The sequence below is a fragment of the Alligator mississippiensis genome, chromosome 8 (genome assembly GCF_030867095.1).
Source record: "Alligator mississippiensis isolate rAllMis1 chromosome 8, rAllMis1, whole genome shotgun sequence".
Lineage (NCBI taxonomy): Eukaryota > Metazoa > Chordata > Crocodylia > Alligatoridae > Alligator > Alligator mississippiensis.
The window spans coordinates 12,290,841-12,305,975 of NC_081831.1; the positions used below are offsets into that span (position 1 = coordinate 12,290,841).

The following is a 15,135-nucleotide window of genomic DNA, read 5'->3' on the forward strand; positions in this document are numbered from 1 at the left end:
TCTTCCTGTCCTTCAAGAGTCAAGCAATGCAGACAGCACTGGAAAGAAGTGATGGGTTGGCCTGTAGTAACTGCTCAGCAGGACATAACAGCAAAGAGGTTAAGACAGAAAGTGAACAGGGGTGTCAAGAACCATCTTGCTAGTCCTGTGTTACAAAACCAGCCCCAGAGGTTGATTTTCATCCTTTTCAGTGGGAAAGGTGGGGGGAAAGAGTACAGGGCACAGAGTTAATAGGTGATGCATCAAATTCCTGATTAGGAGCAGCATACTGTGCTCCTGGGTTCCAGCCTGGACTCTGTTTCTCTTCTCCCAATTAGCAGGATCTGGAATCACTTCTCTTTAGATTATAGCTGATCACTGTAGCTACCCTTTTAGATGAAGCCCTTAACATCCTTCAGCCCTGTCGCTCCACAGCCCTTCTGCCTCCTGTTGTAACCTAAAGACCTGAGTAGGGTCTCCCCCTGTGTATATATGCTAAGGGGCATGCACACAGGTGGCAAAAACATAATAAAAAGTCCCCCTTGCTTGGAGAACAAGAGGACAGGAAGGGGAGGCCACAAGCTCTAAAGATTGAGAACATAAAGAAAAAGAAACCCGTAACAAAGGTTCCTTTCATTAGCTTAAGGTCATCCAATGATGCAAGGCAGCCCCACTTAATTACCAAGCATAACTGGTTTTTACCGACTTCCCATAGACAGTCAAGCTGAAATCAGCTTTAATTATATACAAACACTAGTGCCTCAACCAGATTATAAACTACTAGAACCTAGGCAGAACAAGGAGAATTGGCCAGGGACACACACCCCTCCGAGGCCCCTTTGCTCTGTTTCTGCAGGTCTCATCAACCTTTGGGCTCCTCCGCACTTTTGCAGTAAGCGTGTCTGTGTACGGCTGTGGCATACAAACCAGGAAGTTCAGACTTAAATATTCAAGGATTCTAATCAAACTTCACATTCTCACTGATATTTAACCAATGGAACCATTGCTGCGGTCCTATAAAAACCAGAGCTGAGAAGGGTGACATTCAGACACAATCTGTACCATTTCAGCTGTATTTAAGGCACTAATGACTGTAGAATCAAGCCCATCCCTAGATTGCCATGCTGGAGACTGGGGTGATACACACATGCTACAACCTAAAACTCACCGAATTGCAGCTGCAGGGGCTACCCCTGTACATGCCTCCTCCATGATATCATCCTGGTTGTCATCAACTGTCCTGGCAAACACCTGGCAGGGACAGCAGTCAGACTTCGAAAGGCTCTAACAATCCCTAAGATAAACAGCAAGTGTCACATGCCAAAAAGATGAGCTCATGGGATCCAATTCTGTATGCTGTTGAGCGGTCTGTAAAGAAAACCATGGCAGTGAGCCAGCTTAAAGGGGACAAATGCACCCACTCTCCCAACAGGTCTTGTCAAGAACGTGACTAGTATTGTCTGTCAGCCTCCCACAAATCTTACATTCAAGTTCTCCAACTCAGAAGCCAGGTGAACATTGTCTCACCCACCTCCCAGGGGGTAGCAGCGCCACCACAAAAACATCCCCCCACACACACCTTCATGTTTAGAGGATGAACATGAGCAGCCAGGGCGATGCTGTCAACAGAGCTAATAGCATATGGGATGCATTAACAGATGCATCACGAGCAGGGCTAAGGAAGTGATACTTCCTTTCTACTCAGCGCTGGTGAGAGCCCAGCTGGAGTACTGGGTCCAGTCCTGGGTGCTGCACTTCAAAAAAGATGTGGACAATCTTGGAAGGGCCACAAGAATGATTAAGGGCCTGGTGGACAAACCTTGTGAGGAAAAAGTAAGGGATCTGGGACTGTTCAGCCCGGGGAAGAGAAGACTGAGGGGGGACTTAGTAGCTGTCTATAAGTATGTAAGGGGTGTACATCGGGAGCTGGGAGAAAAACTGTTCACTAGGGTACCCCAGGGGAGGACAAGGAGCAATGGCCATAAACTGTTAGAGAATGGTTTCAGGTTGGATGTAAGGAAGAACTTCTTTACAGTAAGGGTGACCAGATTCTGAAACAGACTTCCCAAGGAGGTGATGCAGTGTCCAACCTTGGAAGTCTTCAAGAGGAGACTGAACCGACACCTTGGTGATCATTTGATCTCAGTAGTATTCCTGCCCAGAGCAGGGGGGTTGGACTCAAGGATCTTTCGAGGTCCCTTCCAGCCCTTAATTTCCATTGTTCTGATTCTAAATCAATCTGGGCTTATGTCAAAGCAAGAGAAAGACCTCAGAAAACAGATCTAGTGGGTCACAGGAAGACAAGCAAAGCTGGGCCCCTCACCCTGAGCTGATAAGTGATTTTCCCACTCACTAAGCATTAAATAATATGACCTGAAGTGCATCCCTATAGCACATATACTAGCAAATCCAGCTAACGCAGGCTCAAGACATGTGCGCAAGAACAGAAGAGTGATAGTCTCTCTCCTTTTTTCCTCTGTGCAGAATTACAGACTGAGGGACCACAAGTTCAGACCTAGATACCCTCTTCCTTCCCTGCTCCTTCCCCCCCCTCCCATTCAATCCAACTCCCCTCATCCTTCTCTCCCCCCCCTCCACTTCACTTCAGCATCATTTCACCTCCCAAACTCACCTCAGTGGGCTTCCCCCTCCCTCACAGCCTCACACTGGCCCCTGAATTTACTGCTGCCTTCTGCACACCACTTCTATTTCTAGAAACCTCAGCAAGAACAACAGATCTAGTTCACACCAGAAAAGATTTCCCAGTGGACTCGTACCAGCAAGCCCTCCTGGGCAGATGCTGCTTGGACCAGCAAAACAGGTGCTTTTGCAGCATAGCTATGACCTGCTCCCCAAATAACATAACCCATGCCAATGAATGCATTTTCTTCTGGTAGGGCTCTGTGCATTAGGGCTTCTGCTGCTACAGAAGTGTCTAACTCAGTCATTAACAACTTGGTTGACATCACTATATCCATGGTGGTATTGGGGGAGTACAAACTTGGCAACTGCACTGAGCTCCAAGTTGGACAGAGACCCTTCTTGCATTACAACAGTTTTGGTCTGGTTGCTTAAAAAGCACAAGGGTCCGAAACAGACCCACCACCTAGGGCCCCTCAAAAAGATGAACCCCACCACCGATGACACCAGCAAAAGTTTCAGCATAGGCTTGCCCTCAACCTATAAGCTTGGGTAGAAGTACCACCGTATCTAACTGGCTACAGCCAGGTCATTTGGCATCATCTGATGTGTAACTCAGTACTGCATTTAACTCGTTTCATCAATCATTTGTCTCTGCAATGAGTTCCCTGCTTCATAGTTTAAGCCATGCCCACACTCTGGAGCTGCACTCATTTAGCTTAAATGGGTTTAAAAATGAACTTTAACCGGTTTCAAATTACTGTCAGTTAAGCTGATGCAACTCTGTATTCAAACCAGGGCACTGTATTGCTAGCCTGTCGTGGCCTCCCATGTTTCTGTCACAGCCCAGGCTTCACTCCACTTTTTCTGTTCTCATTCACACATCTGGAGGTGCCAGTATTGTTCCCACTTTGCAGTCTCTGCCTTGTCTCTCTCTTTTAACTCTTGTTCTGACATTTCCCTCCCTCTCCCGCTCCCTGAGCATCTCAGCCCAATGATACATTTCAAAAACACACATCATTCCTCCCTTTCCCACCCATGCACGCACTGCCCCTTCCCTGTGAATTTTTGCTTCTCAAATCCGTTTCTCTAATCATTTACTGAAGTAAAGAAAGGGGGAGATGCTGGGATAAAGACTTCTGTTTTGTCCAGGGTAAGTAAATCTTGCGCTGCCCGGGCCTGCCAAGAGGCTGATCAATGTCATGAGTCTGGGAACAAGCTGTTTGTTCTCCTAGTAGTGACTCAATGAAGCGATTACAAACAATTCAGAGAAGTTATGGGACAAGGGACAAATAGTCTGTACTAGGGAAATACAAAGGTGAGCAGGTAACTAACACCGAAGAGAAATGCTGACCCTTCCGAGAGGGTCATTGAAGACTCCACCGTCCAGAACTGCAACGATTCTCCACGACTTGCCGAGTCTGAAGTGCAAGTACTCATCTCCTGACCAGGGAGAGTGGGCCCTTCATTTTTTCAAGCAAAAAATATAGGCAAAAAAACCCCTCTCTCATCCAGAGCTGGAGGCGGGCTGTGAATGTCACCCCAAGCAATCTTCAGGGGTCAAGACTGGGTGTTTTATGCCTGAGATTTTCAGTCCCACTTTAGGATGAACCATCAGGCAAAGACACTGGCTACACGTCTTATTGGCTGGGCAGAAGGTGTGCAACACCCACCCAGCGGAAACAACAGGCTAGAAAAACTCCTTCAAGCGGCATGTACGCTCATGCATGCAAAAATACAGCCGAGCCGTTCGAGCCCTCGTATATCAGCTCGTGACAGAAGTGGGAATTATTATGATTCCATTTTCCAGACGGAGAAGCCAAAATGAAGAGGGTCACCTCAACGAGGAAAGCAGCCGTGCCCCGGCAGGTTTAGCTAGTGAGTACTAGTCAGTGAGTACTAGACCTTTTCCCCAGTGCAGATTCAGGGCAACAACCTCCTATGGTGCAATCCGTGAGGTGAAGTAGGTAAAAGGGCTCTGCCAACACCTGGCCTGGCCCAAACCCAACTCTCCTCAGTGACCGGGGGAGGGGGCCGAGCTCCTGCTCCTGGGCCCGCAGCGCTCCCGCCCCCAGGCCCAAACCGGCCCCGCCCCCACCCGGAGACACAGGAACCACTTCCGGCTCAGCGCCTTCGGCAGCCACTTCCGCCCTTCCCTGAGCGTCCCTATACGTCACTTCCGCCCTCTGTCCTGCAAGGCGCGGGGCGCCGCTGTCCCATGTGAACCCACTCCTGCCCTGCCGCCGGTTCGGGCCCCGCGCGGTCCTGGGCGCAGGTCCCGCCATCCCCGGGCCCTTCCCCTGCCGCTCTGCTTTCTGCTCCATGGGGTGTGCTGCCTGCCTGCTCTTTTTGTTCCCAGCCCTAACTGCTGCTCTGCTTTCTGTGCCCTACCTAACCAGCTGCTCTTTCTGCTCCCAGCACTGTGCTCCCTGCCCAGTCTGCTGCTCTGCTTTCTGCTCCCAGCCCCATCCGCTGACCGGCTTGCATGGCACGCCCACGCAGGTTGGCCACACTTGTCCTGGGAGAGCAAACAATGCTTGTGGGGGTCAGCCAGGGAACCTGCAGCTGTCCCCAGCCCTGTTCGGGCCCCGCCGTGTTTAGCGGCAGCCCTATCCAAGCCTTGACCAGGTTAACATTTGCCAGAGGACCCCGTGAGATCCCCCTGGGGGGTCTGAAGGGACTCCAAAGAAAATCCAGGGACTGTTTAACGCTCACTCAAACATCTTTGTATTAATCTAGCAGCGAAGATGGGAGACTCTAGGGCCCGCCAAAATAAAGCCCTGTTGTTCTCTTTGCAGGATCAGTAGGATCCAATGGATCTGGGGCGGCTCGAGTACCTGCAGGCCCTTGTCACTGAGTTTCAAGTGACGGAGAGTTCAGGTGAGACTGTGGGATGCAACTTTTTATTTTATTAAGGTGTTTGCTGAGCTTCCGGGTCAGCTGGCTGGTCTGCACGGCTCTCCCTTGTGCACTGCGTGGACAAAATCAAAGGTCTGCCCCAGTCTAATAGCGGGGGTGACACCCCAGGACTGGCACACCATCTTCAGCAGCCAGCAGCACACAAAAAGACAATGTGGCTGGCATTACCCATTCAACACCACAGTCTGAATGACCAGGTGCCCATTTCCCACTGTACCAGCTGGGAGCATCCTTCAGGATGAGCCAAGAGCAAGGCTTGAATGTGAGCCTGTAGAGCAGTGATTCTCAGCCAGCATGCTGTGTGATCCTTATAAGGGTGCCATTGCAATGACAAATCTACAGGAGTCACAAAATAAACCCAAGAGATTTCAAATAGGAATCCACAGCGTCAAAAGCATTGTGACTTGTTGGGGTCTTTCTGAATTCTTTGCAACAGAAGAATTGCTGGATTGTTTTTTCCGCAGTCAAAAAAATGAGCGCGAGGTGAGTTAGCATTTTCCATGGGGTGCCTTGAATTAACCAGTTTGAGAACCACTGCTCTAGGGCCAAAGTAGGACACTGCAGCAGTATAGTTACTCTGCTACCACATCATAGTGGATTCAGTTACAGCTTGTCCCCGTTATCAGTTGTCCCTTTCCTGAATCTGAAGCTGCTTTTATGTTGCAGAAGCCAAGGAACAAGTACTGGCTAATTTAGCCAACTTTGCCTATGATCCCAAGAATTATGAATATCTCCGGCAGCTTCAAGTCCTTGACTTGTTCCTGGACGCGCTCACGGAGGACAACGAGACTCTTGTGGAGTTTGCAATTGGTAAGGATTATATTTAAACGCTTATCGAAGTGCTAATGGAGCACTAGCAAGTCATGGGATGCCAGCCTCACGGCTTCGACCCAGTGGTCCATTTGAGCTTTGGAGAAAGAACGAGCCACTGCGACAGAGATTAATTGTGCTGTTTAATGTAATAGTGGATGGCAGCCAAACATAATGGTGATAAGAACCTCTCTAGGATACAGTAACTGGAACAATGTAAGGGGAGGATGAGAGAGCAGGAAAGGAGGCTGGGGCTTGTTATTTTAGCTTAAGGCAAGTCTCCCCTTCATTTCAGTAGCATGCTGCAGTGCTAACAAAATACATATTTATAGGACTAGGCCAGTCCCTCAATACTGGAACAACAACTCAATTCTAATAGTTATTTTTAAGGGAAGTCTCTGTTGCATAAGACAGTCATTGAGAACAGCTAAGGTTTTGCCAGACAGCCTGTGGAAGTACAATATTCATTTGTTACTCTTGCTCTTGTCAGCAGTTAATGGTAATGATTTATACCAAATAATACAATCCTATCACAGTGAGTCAGCATGGGCTAAATATAAACTTGGGAGCCAGCAATGTCAGATTTTAATCCCAAATGGCAAACAGGGTGAGATGATTGGATAATTAAATACCCTTGGGTCCCATCTATATTACAACTTCCTCTGGCAAGACTTCAGGCAAGTAGCACACACTGTTAGTGTGGGATGCCTGACAGGTTAGTACTGTCCTTACCCATGCACCATGTAACAGATAGTAATCAAATATTGCAAACACAATTAGTACTGACATACTACTTTTAATAACACCTTCCATCAGTAGATCACATAATTAAGCCTCCCTATACCCTCTGTATGAGGTAGCAAAGAGATTTCTAGAAACCCTTTTATTGATTACTGGATTGTAGCCACCTCTGGGATGAAACAGGATAACTGCTCAATTGAACTCTTTGGACTGTTAACCCTCTATTTGTAAAAGTTGCCATGAGATTTCTAGTGACCAGGGTTCTGTCTCTCCTATGAAAAAGACGTTACCTCTGACAGCACAGTGCCCCCTAATGCCATAGAGAAGAGCAAGTGTTTTGGTTGAAAACTCCCTTTGAGGAAGGACATGAGAGTAAATTCAGACCAGGAGGCAGATGATATACACCATGTTAACGCTTGTAAAACAATGTTCTGAGCATTTCTTTCTATATTGGGATCTGGGTGTCAATGATGTGTAAACCCTTGCTTAGCCTTAGGGATTTTATGTACTTTATACAATTGCTATTGCATTATTAGAACATTTCATCCCCAGGATTTAGATGGCTGAAAGGTTTGTCTCTCACTGCTCTAGAGGAAAGTCTCTCTGAAGGATAGGCCTAAGTCAATAGCAGCTAAAGCAAGATATCTTGGGTAACTTCCCCTGCCCTCCACCCCCAAATATAGGCATGTTCTTACCCAAACTTTCACCAAACTAAAACATGTTACAACGATTTAGGCATTTTCATCTGAGTTCACATGTAGATAAGCCTTACAAAAGAAGTGAGCAGCCTGGTTGCACCAATGCACTTGAAACTTCAACGTCAGAGGTAAGGTGTTGCTAGCAGATGCTAGACGCGTCCTCTCTGTTTCAGGTGGTCTTTGTAACCTCTGCCTGGATAAAACCAACAAGGACTATATCTTGGAGGCCAATGGGGTGCAGCCTATCATAAACTGCCTATCCAGTTCGAATGAGGAAACGGTGATGTCGGCAGTCACTACGCTGATGTACCTGACCACGCCGCAGTCTCGCCCACAGATCACGGCTCTCCCCGTGGTGGAGTGCATGTTGCGTTTCTCCCTTTCTACCAACAGGAGGTTGAGCAATCTGGCAGTGGTCTTCCTTGAGGACTACTGTACACCTGTGCAGGTCGAGGAGGCCAGGAGCCTAAGCAAACACACTGCGGTAGGGATCCCCCTCCCAAAGGACTGAGCAGCACAGAGCTGCGCAAGCAGCTTGGGGTAGTAACTGAGAGAGCTGGCCCTGTCTTCAGAGCCTGCCTATAGCTGCTGGGCACAGACCAGAGGGATGAAACCAAGTAGAAGGGGTGAAAACCATTCAGATGGAAGTAGCTTTGTTTGGAAAGAGGCAGGGAGGGAGCTGGGCTGCGAGAGCAAATTTGTAATATAAAGCAGGTCATGTCTGGTAGAGGGTAAGCTGCCAAATAAGTTCTGACCAGTAAATGAGATCACTGAAATGCCAATGCTGTTAAACATGACTTTCTTACATCCACACCTGTCACTGCATGGTGGGTGGCACGATATGTAACTGGGGGTTCAGTGCCCTGCCTACTTCACCCAAGCATCCCAGAACACGGTACTAGACCTCACAACCAGCTGCTGCTCCTCTTGTGAAGGATTCCCCCTCCAGCTCAATAACAACTCTCTGACAAAGTGAAATAATTTAATAGGGCAAGTGTTCCAGGAAGTTTGAAGGAGATGCACATCTGTGATGACTCAAAGTTTGGGAGTCATTCCCCATTTAGTATCGTCAGCCCTTGGTGCTGCCTGAGCTATGTCAAAGTGATTCCCTCAAAAGGGACTTGAATGCCAGTTCACAACCCAGCTGTTTCCATCTGCGATGTGAACAGCACTGTTTCCCTTCTCCATTACTTCCTGCGTTTGCTTTCCAATATTGCTCTCCAGTCATCGGCCCATGACTGCAGCCGCCTATGTGGGGGCTTAAGCTCCAAGTGCTTGTTATGGCAGCAAGTGAACAGGATGTGTTCCCAGCTCGGATTAGGCTCCACACCTGAGAAGAGCAAGGGAGAAGCTGAAGTCAGTCATCTTTGTCCTTCCCAAGCAGCAGTAAATCACATGTGAACTTTCTCCCTTAAGTTTCCCAAACCTTGAATGGTGTCCTTGTCATCAAACAGCAGGTCGGCTGATACAATGGTCTTATCCCTGGTCAAAATCAGTCGATCCACAAACTCTGGTCCCAAATGCTTCTCCACCCACTTGTACTGTAGGGCAAAAAGCAAGCCATTAGACCTAGCAGCTTTAGAGGTTCACGCTATAGACGCCAGACAGCTCCCAACCTAAATATTTCAGGCTTCAAGGCTAGGCTGTCTGTATCCCTTCCAGACCCTGCAATTTGGCTGTGCTCCAGGATACCAAAATGGCTTGTTTTGACCTGTACTTCCAACAGATTTTAGTAAGGACTGCATTGAAGAGGTCCAAACTTCATCTAGTTGCAGACCTGTACTGGCCATCTGCCCAGAGCTCACAAATTACATCCAGTTTGATTAAAAACTGTTCAAATACATAAGGCTTCATTCATTTCTTTTTTTCACCAACTTAAGGCAAGAGAAGCTCCAATGTATTCTGTAAAGTTAAATGACAGGAGGCAGCAGAAGAGACTCAAGCCTTTGGCATGTAAACGTCTCCAATAATCAAAGGCCAAAAATACCTTTTAAAAGGCTGTGGACAGATGAACAAATTATACCAAGTTGAGAGAAAGGTTGCAAGGAGAGAAAGGGGTTGATTTCTTGTATGTCAGCTGATCTGCAGTAATCAAGTCTGCTCTGTTGTGCAGAAAGCAAAACTAAAGAAGGAAAAATTGCTTCTTAAGCAACTGTTAAAATTACCAATTTTGCTTCCACCGATTGCAGGAAAGAGTGGACACAAACTAGTTACTTCTGATCAGCTGAAGCATGGCAACCACTTTCCCCTTTTACCATGCTATAACTTGTTAGCCTGGCCACTTCCTACCTTTCTCTCATCCTACATTCCTGTCTGGCAGTTGTGGCTAACAAGAGCAATTCTGGTCTTAGTCCTCTGTGCTCTGAATAATCTGCTGGCTTTTTCAGATGAGGTTCCTCCTATATCGAGTTCTGTACGCCAGATTCACTGCTTGCCTTTGGTACGTGCTGAAAGTCCAGCTGGCCCATGCTGCATCTACTCTTGTACCATCTCCTAGTTCTCCTGTGCCATTTCTTGCTACTGCAAGATGGGCAGCCAAAGCAATTTTTAAAGCATGGTTTCTTTTTTATTCTGGCTCCCAATAAATAGGGCTCAGATGTTTTAAAGAAAAAAAAAAAGATGCAGCTCCACCTAAGTGCTGAGGTCCCAGGTGCTGGCTTATTATGTTGGCCGCTATTCGGATGGACAGTCACCTCTGATGGCATGTCTGAACACCCTCTAGAGCAACTGGCTATGGTCATACTGGTCTGTACAGTGCTAAAAGCTGCTTCTGCAAAGCCCAGCCAAAGTTAAAAAAAGTTCTCCCACCTTCTCAGGGATGCAGGGCTCATACTTCCGGAGGGGACTTGTGCAAATGAAGACTTCAGTGCTAAAAAGAAAGAGCCCCAATTAGTAGTTATAGGAGTGCATGAGATCATAGAAAAGGACGGTGCATTGCAAAGGGTCCTTACTCCTTCATTTGGATCATCTCCTTCATGGCTTCAATGGCTCCTGGTATTGGGTCCAGTCCCAGAAAGAAGCCAGGTGACTCATACACACTGACTATCTTGGCCTGGAAGAGACATGAGGAGAATTAGCAACATTTACTTTTTCAGAGCCTGACAGCTGTTCTCTTTATCCACTGCGTATTGCTCAACCTCAGATGGGTCTCTGGTCCGCATTTTCCAGGGAGAGAAGGTGGTTAAAAGAGGACTGCAGAATCTCACCAATAGATTGTCAAGACAAGTCCAGCCCAGGTAGATAATGACTGGATGTTGTTATCTGGTGTCTTGTATGAAGCACATTGACAGATACTGTTCTAGTTCCCAAGAAAAGACATGATAGCTGGGACCCTCAACAGAGGAACCAGGGACAGACCGGGATATTGAGACTCCGTTACTCTGGGAACTTCAGAGTTGATTTCTCCAGACCACGAGCAAGGCATTCCAGTATGGAGGAAACTTTGCTTTGTTGTTCTCCAAGATTTTCAATTCAGCATCAAGAAAAAAATTGTATTTGTAACACAGCGGAACCTGGCTTCTATGCAGACAGCTGTCCTACCGGGGTAACATGTCAAACATTCTCCTTTCAGAGGTGCTAAGGTTGTGGCTAAGCTGAACAAATGCAAAATTAAGACTGTTCCTTGACAGCTCTGGTAGCAGAGCCCCATAGCCTCAAACAGGCTCAGCAGAGACCAAGGCTGCACAAGCTTCTCCCACCATTCCCTGTCCATGTCTGCTATGCTGGCCCTGCCAGGAAGGGTGCCCCAAGGCTCGCTGCCTCTATTCAAATAAGTCAGTCAGCAGCCTGGCTGCACAACACAACCAGGTGTGGATTTGTAAAGGAAAGGACAAGGACAGGCTTTCCTGAGATGGGAGTGAAAAATGGTGCCTTCTGCCAAAGGCTGCATAGTCCAACACGAGCCAGACAGGTTTTTTACCAGCTGCCACATAACTACAGGCAAGGGCCTGAATTTAGAGGCTCCCAGGAAAATATTATCCCCATTATCACAGATAAAGCGAGGTTTAAAGGACTCTGCTCTGGTCACAACACATGACAAAACACTGCCCCTTGCTCCAGGATCCCAGTTTTGCGCTTAGCTAAAGAAGCGTACATGCCTCTCTAATCAGTCACTGCTGATCTCTCTGCTTCTGAATTAAACTAAGGCCCAGACTCACTATTGTGCTCTGCTGTCCTTGTGTGGGCTCAGGGCTGAAGCTGTGATGGAGACCATTCCCAGTGAGAGCACTGCCCCAGGTGCAGAGCTGGCATCACTAGCCACAGGAACAGGGAATGGCCTGGGGCACAGGAGGCAGGGAAGGGCCTGGATGAAGTGGGTGGCCAGCACATCTTTGTCCCCGGGTGAGAAGAATAAGGCAAGGCAGCCCTTGCTTGCCTGGGATATTTCACTGGGAAGCACAGGCCCCTTCCCACTTGGCCTGGCGCCTATACCAGATGAATGAGTTTTCTGTCTCTGTTTCTGATGCACATTTTCCTCCCTGCCCTCCCTAATTCATATGCAGGACACTCCTGGTCAGCTCCTGGCTTTTCAGGGGAGTACGCCCACAGGGGAGGAGTGAACCATGGGTGCAGGGTCTCTCTCTCTCTCTTTGCCCTTGCGCAACTGCTCCAGATATACTGGGGGGCGCATGCATGTGATTGATGCCATTCTGCTGCGAGGGGAAACTGAGCTGCAGAAGGAAAGGAGGCAGTTTCCAATCGACAGACAGGGTTTAAGGAGCAATGATGAAGCAAGAGAGCGTTTACTGTCAGATGAGACTCCAGTAAGGGCAGTACTGGCCCTAAGAGGGACAAGAGAATAAATGAGCCAGTTACTGTTGAGTGATGGCAGGGCTGCTGCAGGACACAGAGGAATCTTTGCCCGGCGTTGTTCCTTGGGAACTGCCTGGCCCTCCAGTCATTTAGTTACACTGTTCCTCATTTTCTTTAATACCTCAATAGCATCTTTTATTAAGAGGTTCACTGGTTTGAATCTAGCTCTGGTCGGTGGTTTAACAAAAATTGCTGGCTGGTGGCTGTGCAGTGGCCCATGTGATGCGACCCCTAGTCTCAACACAGACAGCTACCCGCTTCACACACCCCACTGCCACCCCTCACCTCTTCCAGGGCAGTCACCGCAGGAGCGGACGGGACTGAAGGGGCCACAGGGACAAAGCTCCCTTTCGCACACCTAGACACAGTGTCCAGTCGGTCCTACCTCGAGAAGCGTGTGTGAGCACAGAAAAGGCAAAGCACAAAGACATTCATTCTTCAGAGCTGCAAACCTGTCATTGTACTCCCTCATACCCATACTACCGAAGAGGCTGGAAAGCTTAGTTCTGGGTGAATAATCCTCTGGAGAAGTCTGGCAGCCTTTGATCAGACATATCCAAGCGTGCAGGACTGCTGCTTTTCTAGCTGACCTGCCTATCCCCCCCCTTTTGTGTGTCACCGGTGCAAAATGAACACATAAACATTCATGAAAGTCTTGAGAGAGTCATCAGCATTCATTATGCGCATGAAGCCAGGTCAATTTAAGGGTCAGCATAAAGAGGAGAGAGGCAATATTGAATCGACGGGGATTCACAACTAGCATTTGGAGGTTGGGAACACCTACGCTTGAGAAGCAAGAGGCTAGTATTTTTTTTTTTTTTAAACCATCAGAAAAACAGCATTCAAACAGCAAAGAGTAGTGAGAGGACTTAACAGCGAGCCAGTGGGAAAAATAAATGCAAGGTGACTGTCATCAAACAGTCACAGCTGTGTTTGATGGCGACGGTGCTCGGTGCTGTATGTGCCTGCACACATCTCCATCCCCACAAGCTTACAGTTAACACTAGTCACTTTGCTTTTACGTTAATAAAAAACCCCAAACCTGCGAATTCTCTTGGGTAGGAGCAATTTATTTTGCACAGTTTATTTTGCTAGATGCTTCTACCGCACCTAGCACCAGAGTGCAAACACAACCAACGCGGACAACACGCAGCGAGTCGCAGCCGCTTGTCCCTACCGAGCCCAGCTGGATTCAAACTCTTCATCTAGAAAAGATCAGCCCCCAAATCGCAGAGGGTTACAGAGCTGAATGGGACGGCTGTGGGTCAGGAATAGCCGAGAAGGAGCTCGGGAGCTAGAGGGTCTCTTAACAAGGATGTTATACAATGGTGTCACTGCAGCCACTTACAGGCGCATTCACCCCAGTGTATCTGCCTAGTTGGCTGGGATTCACGCCCAGGATCAACTCGCATCCTTTTCAACAGGTCGGTCCTCTTCATTCAGCAAGTTTCTGGTGTCAAATGGCGCCAGGAAATGCCATCACGGGCACTGGCGCCTCACGCAGATTGCAGAAGCGGGAGGGCTAAGCGCCACCCTCTCCTACCTGCGAGCCCGGCCTGGTTTGCTGGCGTGCAAGGAAGAGCAGGCGCCTGCCCGGGCTCGCCATCCCCCCGTTGGATGCGGCAGAGAGCAAGGGGGGCTGGAAGCCCGTCTCGGCTCCCGCCCGTGCAGAGGGCACTGCACCCAGGGCTGGGGGGCAAGCGGCTCCTGCTCTGGTCACCGCGACCCGCCAAGCCCCGGGCACTATTTGGCGGGAAGCCGGCCTGCGGCACCCCCCGGGGGACGTGCCCGCGCTCACCGCCAGGTCCTCCCGCAGGCCGCGGTACTGCTCCCGCACCGAGAAGCCCCTGCGCTGCGCCAGCTCCACGCGGGGCTCGCCGGGGAAGCGCGCCACGAAGGCCCGCAGCACGCCGGCCTCGAAGTCCGCCAGCACCCCGTCCATGTCCGCCAGCACGCGCAGCGCCGCGCCCCAGCCCATGGCGCCTCCGACCGCCGCTGCATGCTCAGCCGCGCGGGGCGGGGCCCGGCATGCATATTCATGAGGGCGGTGGCGGGGAGGAGCATGGGGGGGGTCCCCCTTGTCCATCAGCCCCAGGGCAGCGTGGAGGGAGGGAGGCAGGCAGTGCAGCCCGGCAGGGCCCTCCCAGCCCTAGCCCCTGGCCTCAGCAGAGAGGCTGCGTCTCTTAAAGCAGCTGCAGCCGCCTCGTAAGTTGCAAGCCCCTCCTTCGGTCAGCTTGCAGCCCCTACTTGGGCGCTGAATTGAAGGCCAGGCACTGGGAGATCTTGCTGGAGCTCCCTCAGCCAGAGGAGAGCAGGTGGCCAAGGCTCCTCGAAGCCGGACTGGTGCAGAGCCATTTGCACAAGCGTGGAGGCGCTTGCCAGCTTGCAGAAGGTATCTACTTCCCTCCACAGTCTGCAGGGTGTGGTAGGGCTGAGCATTGTTTTAGGCTTTTGGCAGAAGTTTTGTTACAGATGGGGCAGGGTAGTGCACCGGTACCCCGCACAGTAAGTGGGGCTACTACCCTTTTCTCTTACC

At 49.5% G+C, this 15,135-nt stretch overlaps 2 protein-coding genes across 4 annotated transcripts; one reads left to right on the forward strand and one right to left on the reverse strand.

Annotated features, from left to right (window-relative positions):
* Nucleotides 1-4,785: 4,785 nt before the first annotated feature.
* ARMC7 (armadillo repeat containing 7) lies at nucleotides 4,786-8,569 on the forward strand. 3 transcript variants are annotated; one of them, XM_014601937.3, is made up of 4 exons: nucleotides 4,786-4,865; nucleotides 5,418-5,499; nucleotides 6,205-6,348; nucleotides 7,961-8,569. In XM_014601937.3, exons 2-4 carry the CDS (start codon nucleotides 5,433-5,435, stop codon nucleotides 8,296-8,298), a joined length of 549 nt encoding a protein of 182 aa, XP_014457423.1. In that variant the 5' UTR covers nucleotides 4,786-4,865; nucleotides 5,418-5,432; the 3' UTR covers nucleotides 8,299-8,569. The 3 variants fall into 3 exon arrangements, with proteins under 3 accessions (XP_014457423.1, XP_014457420.1, XP_014457424.1); XM_014601934.3 differs by having other exon boundaries at nucleotides 4,788-4,894; XM_014601938.3 differs by having other exon boundaries at nucleotides 4,791-4,946.
* A 186-nt stretch (nucleotides 8,570-8,755) lies between these two features.
* NT5C (5', 3'-nucleotidase, cytosolic) lies at nucleotides 8,756-14,623 on the reverse strand. The gene is made up of 5 exons (XM_014601790.3): nucleotides 14,398-14,623; nucleotides 10,739-10,839; nucleotides 10,596-10,656; nucleotides 9,214-9,328; nucleotides 8,756-9,117 (listed from the first exon to the last, which is right to left on the reverse strand). Exons 1-5 carry the CDS (start codon nucleotides 14,575-14,577, stop codon nucleotides 8,975-8,977), a joined length of 600 nt encoding a protein of 199 aa, XP_014457276.1. The 5' UTR covers nucleotides 14,578-14,623; the 3' UTR covers nucleotides 8,756-8,974.
* Between the last annotated feature and the right edge of the window lie 512 nt (nucleotides 14,624-15,135).

Excerpts from the sequence above, each read along its gene's own strand:
- ARMC7 (XM_014601937.3), top strand. The coding sequence starts at position 5,433 with ATGGATCTGGGGCGGCTCGAGTACCTGCAGGCCCTTGTCACTGAGTTT. Across the intron at positions 5,500-6,204 it reads TCAAGTGACGGAGAGTTCAG|AAGCCAAGGAACAAGTACTG; the intron begins GTGAGACTGTGG and ends TTTATGTTGCAG. Across the intron at positions 6,349-7,960 it reads TCTTGTGGAGTTTGCAATTG|GTGGTCTTTGTAACCTCTGC; the intron begins GTAAGGATTATA and ends TCTCTGTTTCAG.
- NT5C (XM_014601790.3), bottom strand. The coding sequence starts at position 14,577 with ATGGGCTGGGGCGCGGCGCTGCGCGTGCTGGCGGACATGGACGGGGTG. Across the intron at positions 10,657-10,738 it reads GAGATGATCCAAATGAAGGA|CACTGAAGTCTTCATTTGCA; the intron begins GTAAGGACCCTT and ends CTTTCTTTTTAG. Across the intron at positions 9,329-10,595 it reads AGCCCTGCATCCCTGAGAAG|TACAAGTGGGTGGAGAAGCA; the intron begins GTGGGAGAACTT and ends TTTGCCCTACAG.